Source organism: Geotrypetes seraphini, chromosome 11 (genome assembly GCF_902459505.1).
Source record: "Geotrypetes seraphini chromosome 11, aGeoSer1.1, whole genome shotgun sequence".
Taxonomy (NCBI): Eukaryota; Metazoa; Chordata; class Amphibia; order Gymnophiona; family Dermophiidae; genus Geotrypetes; species Geotrypetes seraphini.
Window position 1 is genome coordinate 944801 of NC_047094.1, and position 14213 is coordinate 959013.

General features: G+C 38.1%; 1 protein-coding gene across 5 annotated transcripts in view; it reads right to left on the reverse strand.

The window, feature by feature from the left end:
• Window positions 1–14213, reverse strand: part of USP31 (ubiquitin specific peptidase 31) — a 377558-nt gene that overhangs the window by 309466 nt on the left and 53879 nt on the right. For all 5 annotated transcript variants that reach the window (XR_004536457.1, XR_004536456.1, XR_004536455.1 and 2 more), the window contains one exon: window positions 3351–3443. Coding sequence is in view for 2 of the 5 variants with exons in the window: in XM_033914358.1 (XP_033770249.1) it covers window positions 3351–3443 (93 nt within the window). In the remaining 3 variants the exon portion in view is untranslated. The remainder of the gene's footprint in view (window positions 1–3350; window positions 3444–14213) is intronic.

The following is a 14213-nucleotide window of genomic DNA, read 5'->3' on the forward strand; positions in this document are numbered from 1 at the left end:
GCAGCAGGACACCGGTAGGAGCTTCTACATGAAGGGGGGGGTCTGAAGGCTGTGGGGGTGCGAGCGGTCCTTCAGGCTGGGGGTGCGGGTGCGTGCGAGCGGTCCTTCGGGGTGCGGGTGCGTGCGAGCGGTCCTTCGGGGTGGGGGTGCGAGCAGTCCTGCGGGGGGGTGAATCGGACGTCGGGGGGGGGGGGGGGGGAACTATGTAAAAAAAATTTTGTGCAAGTTATGCACAGTTTGTAAAATCGTGTATAACGCGCGCGTTATATGCGTGAAAATACGGTAGTAGGCAGTTTGAATTCAAAATCAGCGATTATGAGAAAATAAACCCAAAACCGCGGACTTAGAAGGCACAAGTGAAGAAAACTTTGTGCAGAGAGTCGAAGACGGACTTCTCAGCTCCGCGGAAAAGTAAGAACTGAGGATACGCACCCTGTGCTGGGCGGGAAGGCACTCGCGCATGCGCGGTGCGGGCAACTCGAAACTTCAAGTTTCATCAATCAAGACTGTTTGTGAGGCGTCCGCATTGGGGCTCCGTTGGATCACGTCACCCATTAGTGAGAATATCTGCCTGCTTGTCCTGGGATAAGCTATTTTTTTTATTGTTCTTTAATTTTTATTGCCTCTCTGTTGCTTTCCAAGAATAGAAGGCATGTGTGCTGTTAGTAGCTCCTGCTGTCGGACCATCCCCTACCCCTCAAGTGTAAAAAGTCACTGGGCATCACCTGATTTGAGAACCTGGCTTTCTGCTATGTTCCCAAGGAGATGAAAGAAATTAGCCTAAAAGGACTGTTGTTCACATTATCCCCAGATTCAGTCTATGTTTCATCAGGAGCAGCCTGCTGCACCCAGAGACATTTGCTCTCCTCACACAGACAGACAGACAGCTCCTGAGAGATGCAATCTAGAGAGTTGCGCGGGGACAGAAATCCCACCCGTCCCCGCCAAAGTCCCACCCGTCCCCGTGAGGACTCACACCCGTCCCAACCCGTCCCCGTGAGGAATCCCTCCGTCCCCATCCGTCCCCGTGAGGAATCCCCTCCATCCCCGCCCGTCCCCGCGAGGAATCCCCTACGTCCCCGCGAGGAATCCCCTACATCCCCGCCCGTCCCTATAAACTACAGAAATAGTTATTTCATTTAATTATGCTACTGAATTAAAGGCTCTGGTAGAAACCCATTTAAAAATAAGCAAAAAGACTTTATTAATTTGGAAATATTAATTGGGAAGAATACATACTTTGTAAACGGGTTTCTACCAGAGCCTCTAATGTTTATAAATTTTTATCAACACAACTAATATACTACTTTATCCTTAAGCAAAAAAAAAAAAAAAATTTTTCCTACCTTTATTGCCTGGTTTCTGCTTTCTTCATGTTCTCATTCAATTCCTTCCATCCACTGCCTCTCTTCTCTCTGTGTCTTCCATTTGCTCTGTTACTGTGCCTCTCCCTTTCTCCCCCCTCCCAAATTGGTCTGGCACCCATCTTTTTCCCTCCGCTCCCCCCATAGTCTGGCACCTCTGCCTTCTTCCCTGCCAGCGTCTTCTTCCCATTCCCTCTTCCCCATTTCCTTTCAGTGTCCTTCTCCCCCACCATCTTCCCCATGTCCTGTCAGGCAGCATCCTTCTCCCCCTCTGCCTTCCCCATGTCCTTTCAGCGTCCTTCTCCCCCCTCTGTCTTCCCCATGTCCTTTCAGCGGCCTTCTCCCCCCTCTGTCTTCCCCATGTCCTTTCAGCGGCCTTCTCCACCCCTTTGTCTTCCCCAGTGCTTTCAGGGACCTTCCCCCCCTCCTCCCGTTTACCCCATGTCCTTTCAGCGTTCTTTTCCACCCCTTTGTCTTCCCCAGTGCTTTCAGCGGCCTTCTCCCCCCTTAAGCGTCTTTCCTCCCTCCCTGCCTCCACCTTTGTGGCGCTTTTGCACCGGACCGACAACAGAACAGGCCCGGTCGGACAAATCTCCCTGTCCTTTAGCCGCGAATCTAAATTACCTTCTTACAGCAGCTGGAGTAGTGAAGCTGCTGTAAGAGGTAATTTAGATTCGCGGCTACAGGGCAGGGAGATTTGTCGGCCGGGCCTGTTGTCGGTCGATCGGGGGACCTGACCGGCTGTGCACATTCTCCGGGGCGGACCGCCCTCTCCCCCCTCTTTCGTACGCCATTGCCTTCTCCCTACCTGCCCTGCCGCACACAGCCGACCGGAAGTCTTCCTGATGTCAGCGCTGACGTCGGAAGAAGGGAGGGCTTTGCTTAAGCCCTCCCTCCGACGTCAGCGCTGACATCGGGAAGATTTCCGTTCGGCTGTGTGCTGCGACAGGGCAGGTAAGGAGAAGGAGACTACCCTCGCAGCTCGAATGCACTGCGATCCAACCCCGCAGGAACCCCGCGACCCTCGGAGGCGTCCCCACGGGATCCCCGTGACCCTAGGGGGCGTCCCCATGGGATCCCCGTGACCCAAAGGGGGAACCCGCGGGTCCCGAGGGATTCCCGTCATCCCCGTTCCCGTGCAGCTCTCTAATGCAATCCTTAGGCACACAGAAGCATTTCAATCCCCCAAAGTAACCCGCTAAACTATGTAACTCTTCTGAAACTGTCCAGATAACCTCTTATGTAATCCGCCTTGAACCGCAAGGTAATGGCAAAATAAAAGTCACTAATATAATACTGTACTTCAATTTATTTACCATGGTTTCACTGCATAGAAGGACTACATAATTCTTTCAGTACCATGGACTCCTAATGCAGGAGTTAGTGCCAAAACACGGCCTGTGTCAAGTCTGGATGCACTGCACATTTCAAGATTTATGTGATGTACTATAATATGGGATATTCCTGCACTGGAGCAACCTTTCTTGTTTGATCACTCCCACTGCTTTTTATTTTCTGGCCCTTCTCTCTTTTCAGAGCAGAAATTTAAATGACCAACATAGTATTTTGTTATTTTAGGATTTTTACCATATCAGCCTCAAGTGTCATTGCTGTTAGGAAAAACACACTCAAGTAACCACATTTAAAGAGGGTGTTCTCAGGAGTGAAATTAAACTGGTAAAGGGAAATAAAGAGAGTGTTTCATGAACAAATAAAACCCAACAGGTACAAATTTCAGTTCAAAGCTTGAGGGCACTTGCACAATAGGTTTGAAACTTATTACAAGGTGCATGGGTGAAAACATACTTTCAAATTTATACTTTGCCAATGGACCTCATCATGTATGAGGTGATAAACTGCACTATACTATCAAAATGCATTCTTACGAGGGTGAGCTGGGGGGATGCAGAACTGCACCATATTACCCCAGTGTGCTCTTGTTATATGAGATGCAGAGGTGTGGAGTTCATTTATTCAAGTTCTTACCGAGTATGAGGCAGTGGGATTGGCAAAGATATGCAGAGAAATGGGTCAAAGGTGTTACTCTGTTTTTGACAATGAGGACATGTCAGGGAAGACCTGAAAAAATATAAAGAAAAAAATACATACTGTAATACACACACATTGTTAATAGTAATATTGGCACTCCACTTATACCAAACTCACAGGTCATTCCATGATACTTGGTTTTATTTTAAGAAAGTGCCCCACCTCACCATCACAGATTTTGATGAATCTTTGTATGCTGAATCTTACATGACTTAAACTAATTTTGGTAAGTTTAAGATCCACCAGTGGAATACTTGTGGAAGTATAACTCTTTATTTGATACTATACCATGACCATGTACAGTATCCCTGCAAATTTGAGTCAAAATATTTCCTTGATTATACAAGCAAAACAAATGAAACTTAGTGATCTTATACAATTTTTTACGATCTGTTCATTGGAACTCAAGCAGATTTTTGTTTTTTGAAACTGTATGTAAAAAGTCCCACCATGCGGCTCGCTGAGGCCCCTCTCTCTTTGCATTGAGCCTCCTCCAATGGCCCTTTAAAGGGAGAAAAGCTACCAGGCACTACCATCACCAGCCCCAGCAGGGAGAGGAGGAAGGAGCCAGTCAACATCCCTCCTCTCCCCACTGGAGCAGCTCCCACCACTTGGCTCGCTGAGGCTCCTCCCAGTTTACATCGGGCCTCCTCATAGCAGGCCCAAAAGGACCATGAGGACAGTGGGTAAGAGAGTCAATTTTAGAAAAGAAATGCTAAACAGAATGTGCTAGAATGTATACTTAGAATAGCCTAACAGAAAACAAATGAAACTGCAGGCAAAATGTACAAGATGCAGGCTATGTTTATTATATCAAATTTCAATGTGGTTAAATATTACCACCCTTTAAACAAACCTAAGGACCCGACACGGTCCGTGTTTCGGTAAACACGCCTTCTTAAGGGACCCTAACAAATATAAATAGACATTGTTAAGAATATATAAAAACATAATAAAAAGGACATTTGGTATAATGAAACAATAATAATATTAATAGAACAAAGTAAACTAATGTGAATAATACATTAGTGTTTAAATCTTTTATTAATTTTCTAAAGTTAAGAAAAATGCAGTACAGTATCTACACAAACAACATTATTCATATATGCAAGTTTCAAGTTTATTAAATTTTAATATACCGACCATCAAGCAAATATCTGGACGGTTTACATTGGTTTTAAAAAAATTGACAGTTAAGAGTAGAAGCAATTGAAAACAAAAAGTATTAAGTAATTTAAATAATATATAGTGAACATTAAAAACAATAACAAGACAGACTTGACAGTGAGGAGAGAGGGAGTGGATGGGTAAAGTTACATTGTAAGTAGGAAAAAAGAAAGAGGGGTTAGGGAAAAAAACATGTGGGATGGGGATAAGATATATTGAATGTTTGTGAAAGCGCAAAATTAAATTGCAAAGAATTTAAGAGGATAGAAATTAAGTGGAAGAGAATGTATCTCGAAATAAAAAAGTTTTTAAGTTTTTCTTAAATTTGTCAAGATTTTGTTCGTCACGAAGTGGTTGTGGAAGGGAGTTCCACAATGTCGGGGCAGTTACTGCAAAGTTTATTTTGCGTGTGTAATAAAATTCTTTTATGGACGGAATCAATAAGAGATTTATATAATCAATCATTTATATAATCAATCAAAATCCCCAAAGCAAGATAAAAAATACCCCACCCCACCAATACCTTGCATCATTATTGTGTAGCACTTATGCTAAAATCTTGTTTTGTCTTCCTGTCACCACACCGGTTCTTTGTATGCACAAGATCACTCTGTTTTGTCATGTATTGCTTCATCAGTTTGGTCTTCTTATTGCATCATTACCACATGTCTCTGTTTATTTAATGTATTATTCACATTAGTTTACTTTGATTGTTCTATTAATATTATTATTGTTTCATTATACCAAATGTCCTTTTTATTATGTTTTCATATATTCTTAGCAATGTCTATTTATATTTGTTAGGGCCCCTGAAGAAGGCGTGTTTACCGAAACACGGACCGTGTTGGGTCCTTAGGTTTGTTTAAAGGGTAGTAATATTTAACCGCATTGAAATTTGATATAATAAACAGCCTGCATCTTGTACATTTTGCCTGCAGTTTCATTTGTTTTCCTTTTGGTTACTTATTTTCACTGCAGCTCTTGTTGGATTTGTTGCTTTGGTTTTTGTACTAATAGCCTGCCTTAAAAGTGTGAAATAGAATATTTGCCTAGAATTCTGCTTTAAGAGCGGAATTATAACTATAGAGAACTGGAACTGACAGCAGGACATGCTAAAAATGACCATCAAAAATAAATTGTTTTTAATATAATATAGTAATAGAAATACCAGAACATTTATTGAAAATTGTGCTAACTGAAAAACTTAACCTTAAAAACACAATCCTAGATAGAGACATTATACTACAATATTTGCTAGAAACCTTACCAATATATTGACCTAAGGTATTAACCCAAAATACAACGCTTGTCGGAAAGAAGTGAAAGAATTGAGCTCACTTAGCGCTAGATTCACTTAGCCCACCGATCGTGTTTGCGACCGTGTACCGACCCGATATTCCTCCAACCCGATTCACTAACCTCTGCGCCGATTATCCTCCGATCCAATCCAAGCCACATATGCAAATGAGGGGGGAAAGGCATGCAAAATAGAAAGGATGCGATTCACAAAACAATTTCAGCAACACTGACTGGGCTGCCTGATAAAAAAAACAAGCAACTGCTGAGGACCAGTCACTTGTTTAAAAAAAATCCTGCTCTCTGCCCGCCAGCCACATCCACCAATCGGCACCCACAAAATTACACATTTTTTCTGCTTTTTTGAAGCGTTCATAATAAAGGTGCCAGAATTCCATACACAACAACCTCAGGCCTTTTTTTTTTTTTTTTTTTGCAATGCAAAGCCCCTTTTATTTTTTGTGTCTTATTTTCTCTTTTTATTTCTTCTCACAATGTATCAAGAAAAAACCAGACCCCACAGGCACTCTAAACTATAGTCAGTGCTGGTATTGGTGGCAAGGCATACAGTTGAGGCTCCTCTAGATTCAGAAAAAAATCTGGGAAGGTGGGGGAAATGGAGAGAGATACTTGACCCTTCCGAGTGTGACATCCGGACAGACACAGGGGCAAGAAAGATTCAGTAACCAGATCCAACAGGCATTAACAAACCTCAGCACCTGCTGGAGACTGAGAAAAGGCTAGTTGTAAGAGGGACTGCACAGCTCACTTGTACTGATGCCAAAAGTCAGTGTCTCATTCTCCACCTGCTGGCAGAGGAGCATAAACCCATCCGTTTCTGTGCCAGTCTGGAGGGACGATAAAGAAAGTTTAGTTGCACATGATGTAAGCTATGGATTTGTTTTCCTAAGAACCTCCTCAGCAAGAGGTAGATTACCTGGGAAGTGTGTGTACCAAATATGTAGTTGGCTAGACTTGGAGAAGAGTCTCACTACTTCCCCTATGCCCTTTGTAAAGGCAAAATCAGTCTTGACCCATTGGGGTTTCCTTATACTAGTTTCAATCTGTGTAAACATTTTGAAACAGATAAAGATTCCAGTGAGGGGGGCGTGGCTTGGAACGCGCACGATATGGCAGCTTAACCGCAGAGCTCCTGAGTCCCAGGCAACAACTGAATAAAATAAAACTATTTATTTACTTGTCCGACTTAAAAATAATAAAAATCAACGGCGGAAATGGCAGCGATAAAGCAAGGAAAAAATGAAAAACCTTGTACTTCGGGAGTGTCGGCAAAAAGGTCAAAGGTAACCCCTGTATCGCCGTCCAGCGTACCAATCCCGCTGGAAGCAGATGAAATTAATGAAAAAGCTGACATCATGGCGGAATTATTTAAAATCAAAATAATGCTGACTGATAATGCCAACAAATTATCAGAAGTGAAGGAAGAGTTGATTAACCTGAAACAAGAAATCCAAACTGACAGACAAAGAATGTCTGTGATGGAGGAAAGAATCTGTCAGTTGGAAACTTTCACACAAAAGTGTGAAGAGGAAAAGAAAAATGTAACAGCCTTAAAAAATCAACTAATTGATATGGAGAATCGAGGAAAAAGAAAGAATATTAGAATCCTTGGCTTAGCTGAAAATATTGAAGGAGAAAACCCTATACAGTTCTTGGAAAATCTTTTGCCTAAACTGCTGCAGCTGAATTCTAAATGGCCGTTGGAGATAGAACGTGCCCACAGAATCCCCACAAGAAAACAAACAAACCAGACAGCTCCTAGACCTCTGATCTTCAAAGTATTAAGATACCAACAAGCATTTGAGATCTTAAAAGTGGCAAAAGCAAATAAAAACCTAAACTATAAAGGATCTAAACTGATTTTTGTTCCTGACTTTGCTAAAGATACTGCAAATATAAGGAAACAATTCCTTACATTCAGACAACAATTAAAAGAAAAGGGCTACATGTATGGTCTTTACTATCCGTCTACAATGAGAATTTCTACAGGAAATAAATCTATGTATTTTCAAGATCCTGCTAAACTGAAAGAATTTTTGACACAAGAAGAACCAATGTCTACATAATAAAGCAGAATAAAGCAAATTTATCTAATGAAAATAGATGGAAATAAAGAAAGAAAAAAGAAGAGGAACTAATGTCTACATATAATCAGAATAAAATGGAAGTTTCATCTGAAGAAAGGATATAGAAAATGCAAGATAAAATAAGAATGACAATTTTTGATTCAAATTTTATTACAATATATTGAATTTTATGACTTAAATTAATTTTTGATTTTATTCCATCCATTAAAAAAAAAAAATATTTTATAATTTTTGATTCAATTATTATTAATATATTGGATGTTATGATAAATTTACATTATAATTGAATTGAATACTATTATAGAATTATTGCATATATATTTAATATTGCTATTATTAATTGGAAAAAAAAATTATTTTAGATTTGATTAAATGAGTGTGGAAATTATTATAACATAGATATTTAATTCCTATACATATTAGGTTATTATAAATGATGATGTTTAAAAATGTTGTTATTACAATATGATATATGGAATTAGAATTATATTTTACATATATTAAATTTATTGTAGGGAGAATATATTATTTTTATCTAAGACTTGAAAATATTAAGATGATTTATCCAATTATAATTTATATGAATTACTACATCTATATTTAATTCTGCTAATATTAATGGAAAAATTTTTTTGGATTCGGTTAAATGAATGGGAAATTATTATAACATAGGTATTAATTATAAAATCTTTTTGATATAAATATTTATCTATACATATTACGATACTATAAATGATGATTTTCAAATATATAAAATGATTTACTAAAATATTTATTATTATATATATTATATATATAGGAATAGATATATCTAATTTGAATATATGAAATTAGAACTATATATGAAATATATTTAATTTATTGAAGGGGTAATATATTATTTATATCTAAGACTTGAAAAGATTAATATGATTTATCAAATTAAATTTGATATGAACTATAATATACAAGGGGATTTAATGAAGGTTTAAATGAATAATAAGGTGGATAAAGAAATATGAAATGTATTGAATTAGAGAATATTTTTATGAATGATTAGTTGCCTGGGGGAGGGGATTTAGGTTTTGCATGACCAATGTGTGTTCCAGGACAAACATTGATAGTGGGAGGGTCGGGAGGGAAAATAGAGGGTGGGAATGGGAATCAATATATATTAATTGTGCTGAGATCTAATCATGTATATTATCATAGAATATTGGTTAAAATTTAATGATAAATAAGATGGATATAAAAATTTATTCTATGAATGTCAATGGTTTAAATCATCCTATTAAGAAAAAGAAAATATTATCGTTCCTTAAAAATCAAAATGCGGATATCTACTTCATACAAGAGACCCATCTTTCTGAAACTGAATCTAAAAAATTATCTGGGGGTTGGATTTCTAAATGTTTATTTGCACCGGCTTTAAAGAAAAAAGCTGGAGTGGCTATTCTGATAAACAAAAAATGCAATGCGAATTTCAAATTAATAAATTATGACCCCTTAGGTAGATGGGTGCATGTCGAAATGGATCTGGGAAATACAACCATGAATTTATTCAATTTATATGCTCCTAATACGAATCAAATGGAGTTTTTCAAACAAATTCAACAATTACTTTTACCACTGGCTACATCTAATTTAATAGTAGCAGGAGATTTCAATGCTGTAATGGATCCAATTTTGGATAAAAAACCAAGTAGAATTATGAAATCATTAGGCTTAGATAATTTGATTCAATCTTGTGATTTAGTAGATATATGGCGTATTCTTCATTTTAATGATCAGGAATTTTCTTTTTGTTCTCAGGTCCACAAATCCTTTTCACGAATTGATTATATATTTGTTTCTAATAACCTAGCGCAGCGTGTGATAAAAGCAGTTATAGATCCTATTATAATTTCGGATCATGCTGGTGTGTGGATTAATCTTCAAAATTATGATATTGAACATTTAAATTCAATTTGGAGATTTAATAATACTTTTTTAGCGGATTCAAATTTTCTCGAAGACCCGGGAAACTACAGGCCGGTGAGCCTCACATCGGTCCCGGGAAAGATGATGGAGGCACTGATTAAGGACGGCATCTGTGATCATATCGAAAAAAATGGACAGCTAAGGTCGAGCCAGCATGGGTTCTGCAAGGGTAGGTCGTGCCTCACAAATTTGTTATACTTCTTTGAGAGGGTAAATAGCCAGGTGGACAAAGGTGAACCCATAGACATAATTTACCTAGACTTTCAGAAAGCCTTCGATAAGGTACCACATGAGCGATTGCTCAGGAAACTATGGAATCATGGGGTGCGAGGGGAGGTCCACCGATGGATTAAAAACTGGCTGTCGGAGAGGAAGCAGAGGGTTGGTGTAAAGGGCCACTACTCGGACTGGCAAGGGGTCACGAGCGGGGTTCCTCAAGGGTCGGTGCTGGGACCGCTCCTGTTTAACATATTCATCGACGACCTGGAGGCGGGAACAAAATGTGAGGTCATCAAATTCGCTGATGATACCAAACTATTCAGCAGGGTTGAAACCACGGTAGATTGCGAGGATCTCCAAAGGGATCTTACGACACTGGAAGAATGGGCAAAAAAGTGGCAAATGAGCTTCAACGTGGGGAAGTGCAAGGTCATGCATGTAGGGAGAAGGAACCCGATGTTCACTTACAAAATGGGGGGAACAATGCTAGGGGTCAGTAAGCTGGAAAGAGACCTGGGAGTGATGGTAGACACGACATTGAAGGCGTCGGCACAGTGCGCCACAGCCTCGAGGAAAGCAAACCAAATGTTAGGTATCATTAAGAAGGGTATCTCGACCAGAACGAAGGAAGTCATCCTGCCACTGTACCGGGCTATGGTGCGCCCCCATCTGGAATACTGTGTACAGTACTGGTCACCGTACCTCAAAAAGGACATGGCAATGCTTGAGGGAGTCCAGAGAAGAGCAACTAAACTGATTAAGGGTATGGAAAACCTTACATACACTGACAGACTGAAAAGGCTGGGGCTGTTCTCCCTGGAGAAGCGGAGACTCAGAGGAGACATGATAGAGACCTTCAAGATCCTGAGGGGCATCGAAAAGGTTGACAAGGACAGATTTTTCAATTTGAAAGAAACCACAAAAACAAGGGGCCACTCGATGAAATTGAAGGGGGACAGGTTTAGAACAAACGCAAGGAAATTTTTTTTCACACAGAGGGTGGTGGACACATGGAACACCCTTCCGGAAGCCGTGATAGGAAATAGCACAGTACAGGGTTTCAAGGAAGACCTGGATAGGTTCCTGGAGGACAAAGGGATTGAGGGGTACAGATAAGAGCAGTGGAAGGTTTAGAGATAAATGTAGAGGTAGGTATAAAATTAGTCAGGGACTGCTGCTCAGGCAATATGCCTGATGGGCCGCCGCGTGAGCGGACCGCTGGGCGGGATGGACCTCTGGTCTGCCCTGGCGGAGGCGACTACTTATGTTCTTATGTTCTTAATTTAAATTAAAAATACAAGAATTTTTTCAAATTAATGATTCAGATAATATTAATGCTGAGATTTTATGGGACGCTTTTAAAGCAACAATGAGAGGGAATATTATTTCATACTCAGCATATATTAATAAACAACATAAAAAACAATTTCTTGAATTAGGAAAACAAATTAAATTATTAGAAAATAAATTAATTGAAAAATGGGAAAATAAAACATTACAAGATTTATTAAAATTAAAAGTTAAATATAATGAGATTTCTTCTCAATTTGTGAGAAAAGATTTATTTAATAGACAAGTTCAATTTTACGGAAATTCAAATAAAGCTGGAAAATTATTGGCAAATTTCCTTAAAGCAAAAAAAAGAAAATCCAAGATTATTGCAATTAAAGATATACAAGGTAATACACACACTAACAATAAAGACATTTTAAGACAATTTCTTGATTTTTATAAAGATTTATATTCTTCTGAATCTTATGAAAATAAAGAACAAGATGGACAAAAATTTTTAAATTCATTTATTGGACCAAATGTTCCAGATCATATAAAAAGAAGTTTAGAAGAACCTATATCTTTAAAAGAAATAGAATCAGCATTGAAGTCTCTTAGAGTTGGATCCGCTCCGGGTGGTGATGGTTATACGGTTGAATTTTATAAATCATTTCAAAACATTATTTTACCATATCTATTAAAATTGTATCAATATCAAATGAATAATGGAAATATATCAGGTACTATGGCTGATTCATTAATTATTGTCTTACCAAAACCAAACAAAGATCCTACCTTTGTTTCAAATTACAGGCCTATTTCCTTATTAAATGTAGATGGTAAATTAATTTCTAAAGTACTAGCAATAAGATTGGCAAAAGCTCTTCCTTTCATTATTGATGTACATCAAACAGGATTTATTGCTAAAAGACACTCATCACATAACACCAGATTAGCATTTCACTCTTTAAATTTAGCAAAAAATATGAATGATCCAACTTTTATGCTATCTTTGGATGCAGAAAAAGCATTTGATAGAGTAGAATGGAAATTTATGTATCAATCTCTAGAATGGTTTGGAATAGGACCCGGTTTTATTAAAATGATTCAGACATTGTATAGCTCTCCTGGTGCAAGATTATATATAAATAACAATTTATCAGATAAATTTAATTTGCAAAGGGGAGTTAGACAAGGATGTCCTTTGTCTCCCTTACTTTTTGATATTGTTCTAGAACCCTTGTTAATTGCAATTAATCAAACTAAGGAGATAAGGGGAATCCCATTTTCTTACTGGGAATATAAACTTTCTGCATATGCAGATGATATCTTATTATATTTGAGAGAACCGGGGATTACTATTCCAAATTTACTTAATCTTCTAGAGGAATTTGGAAAATTCTCTGGATATAAAATTAATTGGAGTAAATCAGAAATTCTTCCAATTAATGTTCACTGCACCAAAGGATTATTTGATTCATATTCATTTATTTGGAAAGAGGAAGGATTAAAATATTTAGGAATTATGATCAAAAATACAATTGATGATACAGTCAAAGAAAATGAAAAACTTTTATTGAAAAAAATTACAGAAATGTGTGAACAATGGAATCCTTTACATCTTTCATGGTGGGGAAGAATTCAAACAATTAAAATGATGATATTGCCTGTAGTTTGTTATCAAATGAGTATGATACCAATATTTTTTCAGGGGTCCTTTTATAAAAAATTAAACAATATTATTACAAAATTTGTTTGGTTTGGGAAAAGACCCAGAATTGCTTTAGTATCTTTACAAAGACCAATTATGGAGGGAGGGGTAAATTTTCCAAATTTTTATAGGTACCATCAAGCCTATATTCTAAGACAGGGTATGTATTGGATCCTCCCAGATCTCATGGAGAATGTGCCAGATTGGCTATATTTAGAATGGCGGCTCCTGTTCCCATTACATTTAGATCATTTAATTAGTATAACAATGCCCAGAAGATACAAAGAAAACAGAATATTATTAGACACTTGGAAAACATTAAGATATATAAATAACCTATCACCAGATCCAATTTGTAAATCACTAAATCAATCTATTTGGGTAAACTCCAGGATCAAAATTGGCGGATTTAAGATCGTCTGGAAACAATGGATAAATGCAGGTATACGAACATTAAATGATGTCATTTCAGAAGGTTCACTGCTTAGTTTTTCACAATTGCAAAATAAATTTGGCTTAAATAAATCACAATATTTTAAATGGATGCAATTGAAGCAGGCCATTCAGGTAGGGTTCCCTGAATGGAAAAATCTTAATACTCAATATAGTCTGCAGGTTTTATGTTTCCAGGCGGATTTCTTGGGTCACCAAGCCGCAAAATGGTACAAATTGATATATGGATTTTTAAATAAAAAAAAGAAAACTGGTCTTAGGGATATTTGGAGTATTGAGATTGGACAGACAATTTCTGCGTCTCAATGGCCACGATTTTGGTCCTGGAGATTAAGATCTACAAAGTCAGCATCTATGAGTCAAACATGGATGTTTTTATTACATAGAGTGTTATGGACCCCTACGCGCTTGCAAAAGATAGATAATACTAGATCCAATAGATGCTGGCATTGTAAAATAGAAATAGGGATGTTAGATCATCTAATTTTTTTTTGTCCCTGTGTAAATGCCTTTTGGAATATGATTTGGCCCCAAATTAACAAATTACTAGAAAATCATGTAGGACTCTCATATGACACTGTATTATTTGGAACTGCAATGAGAACTCAGAGTCCG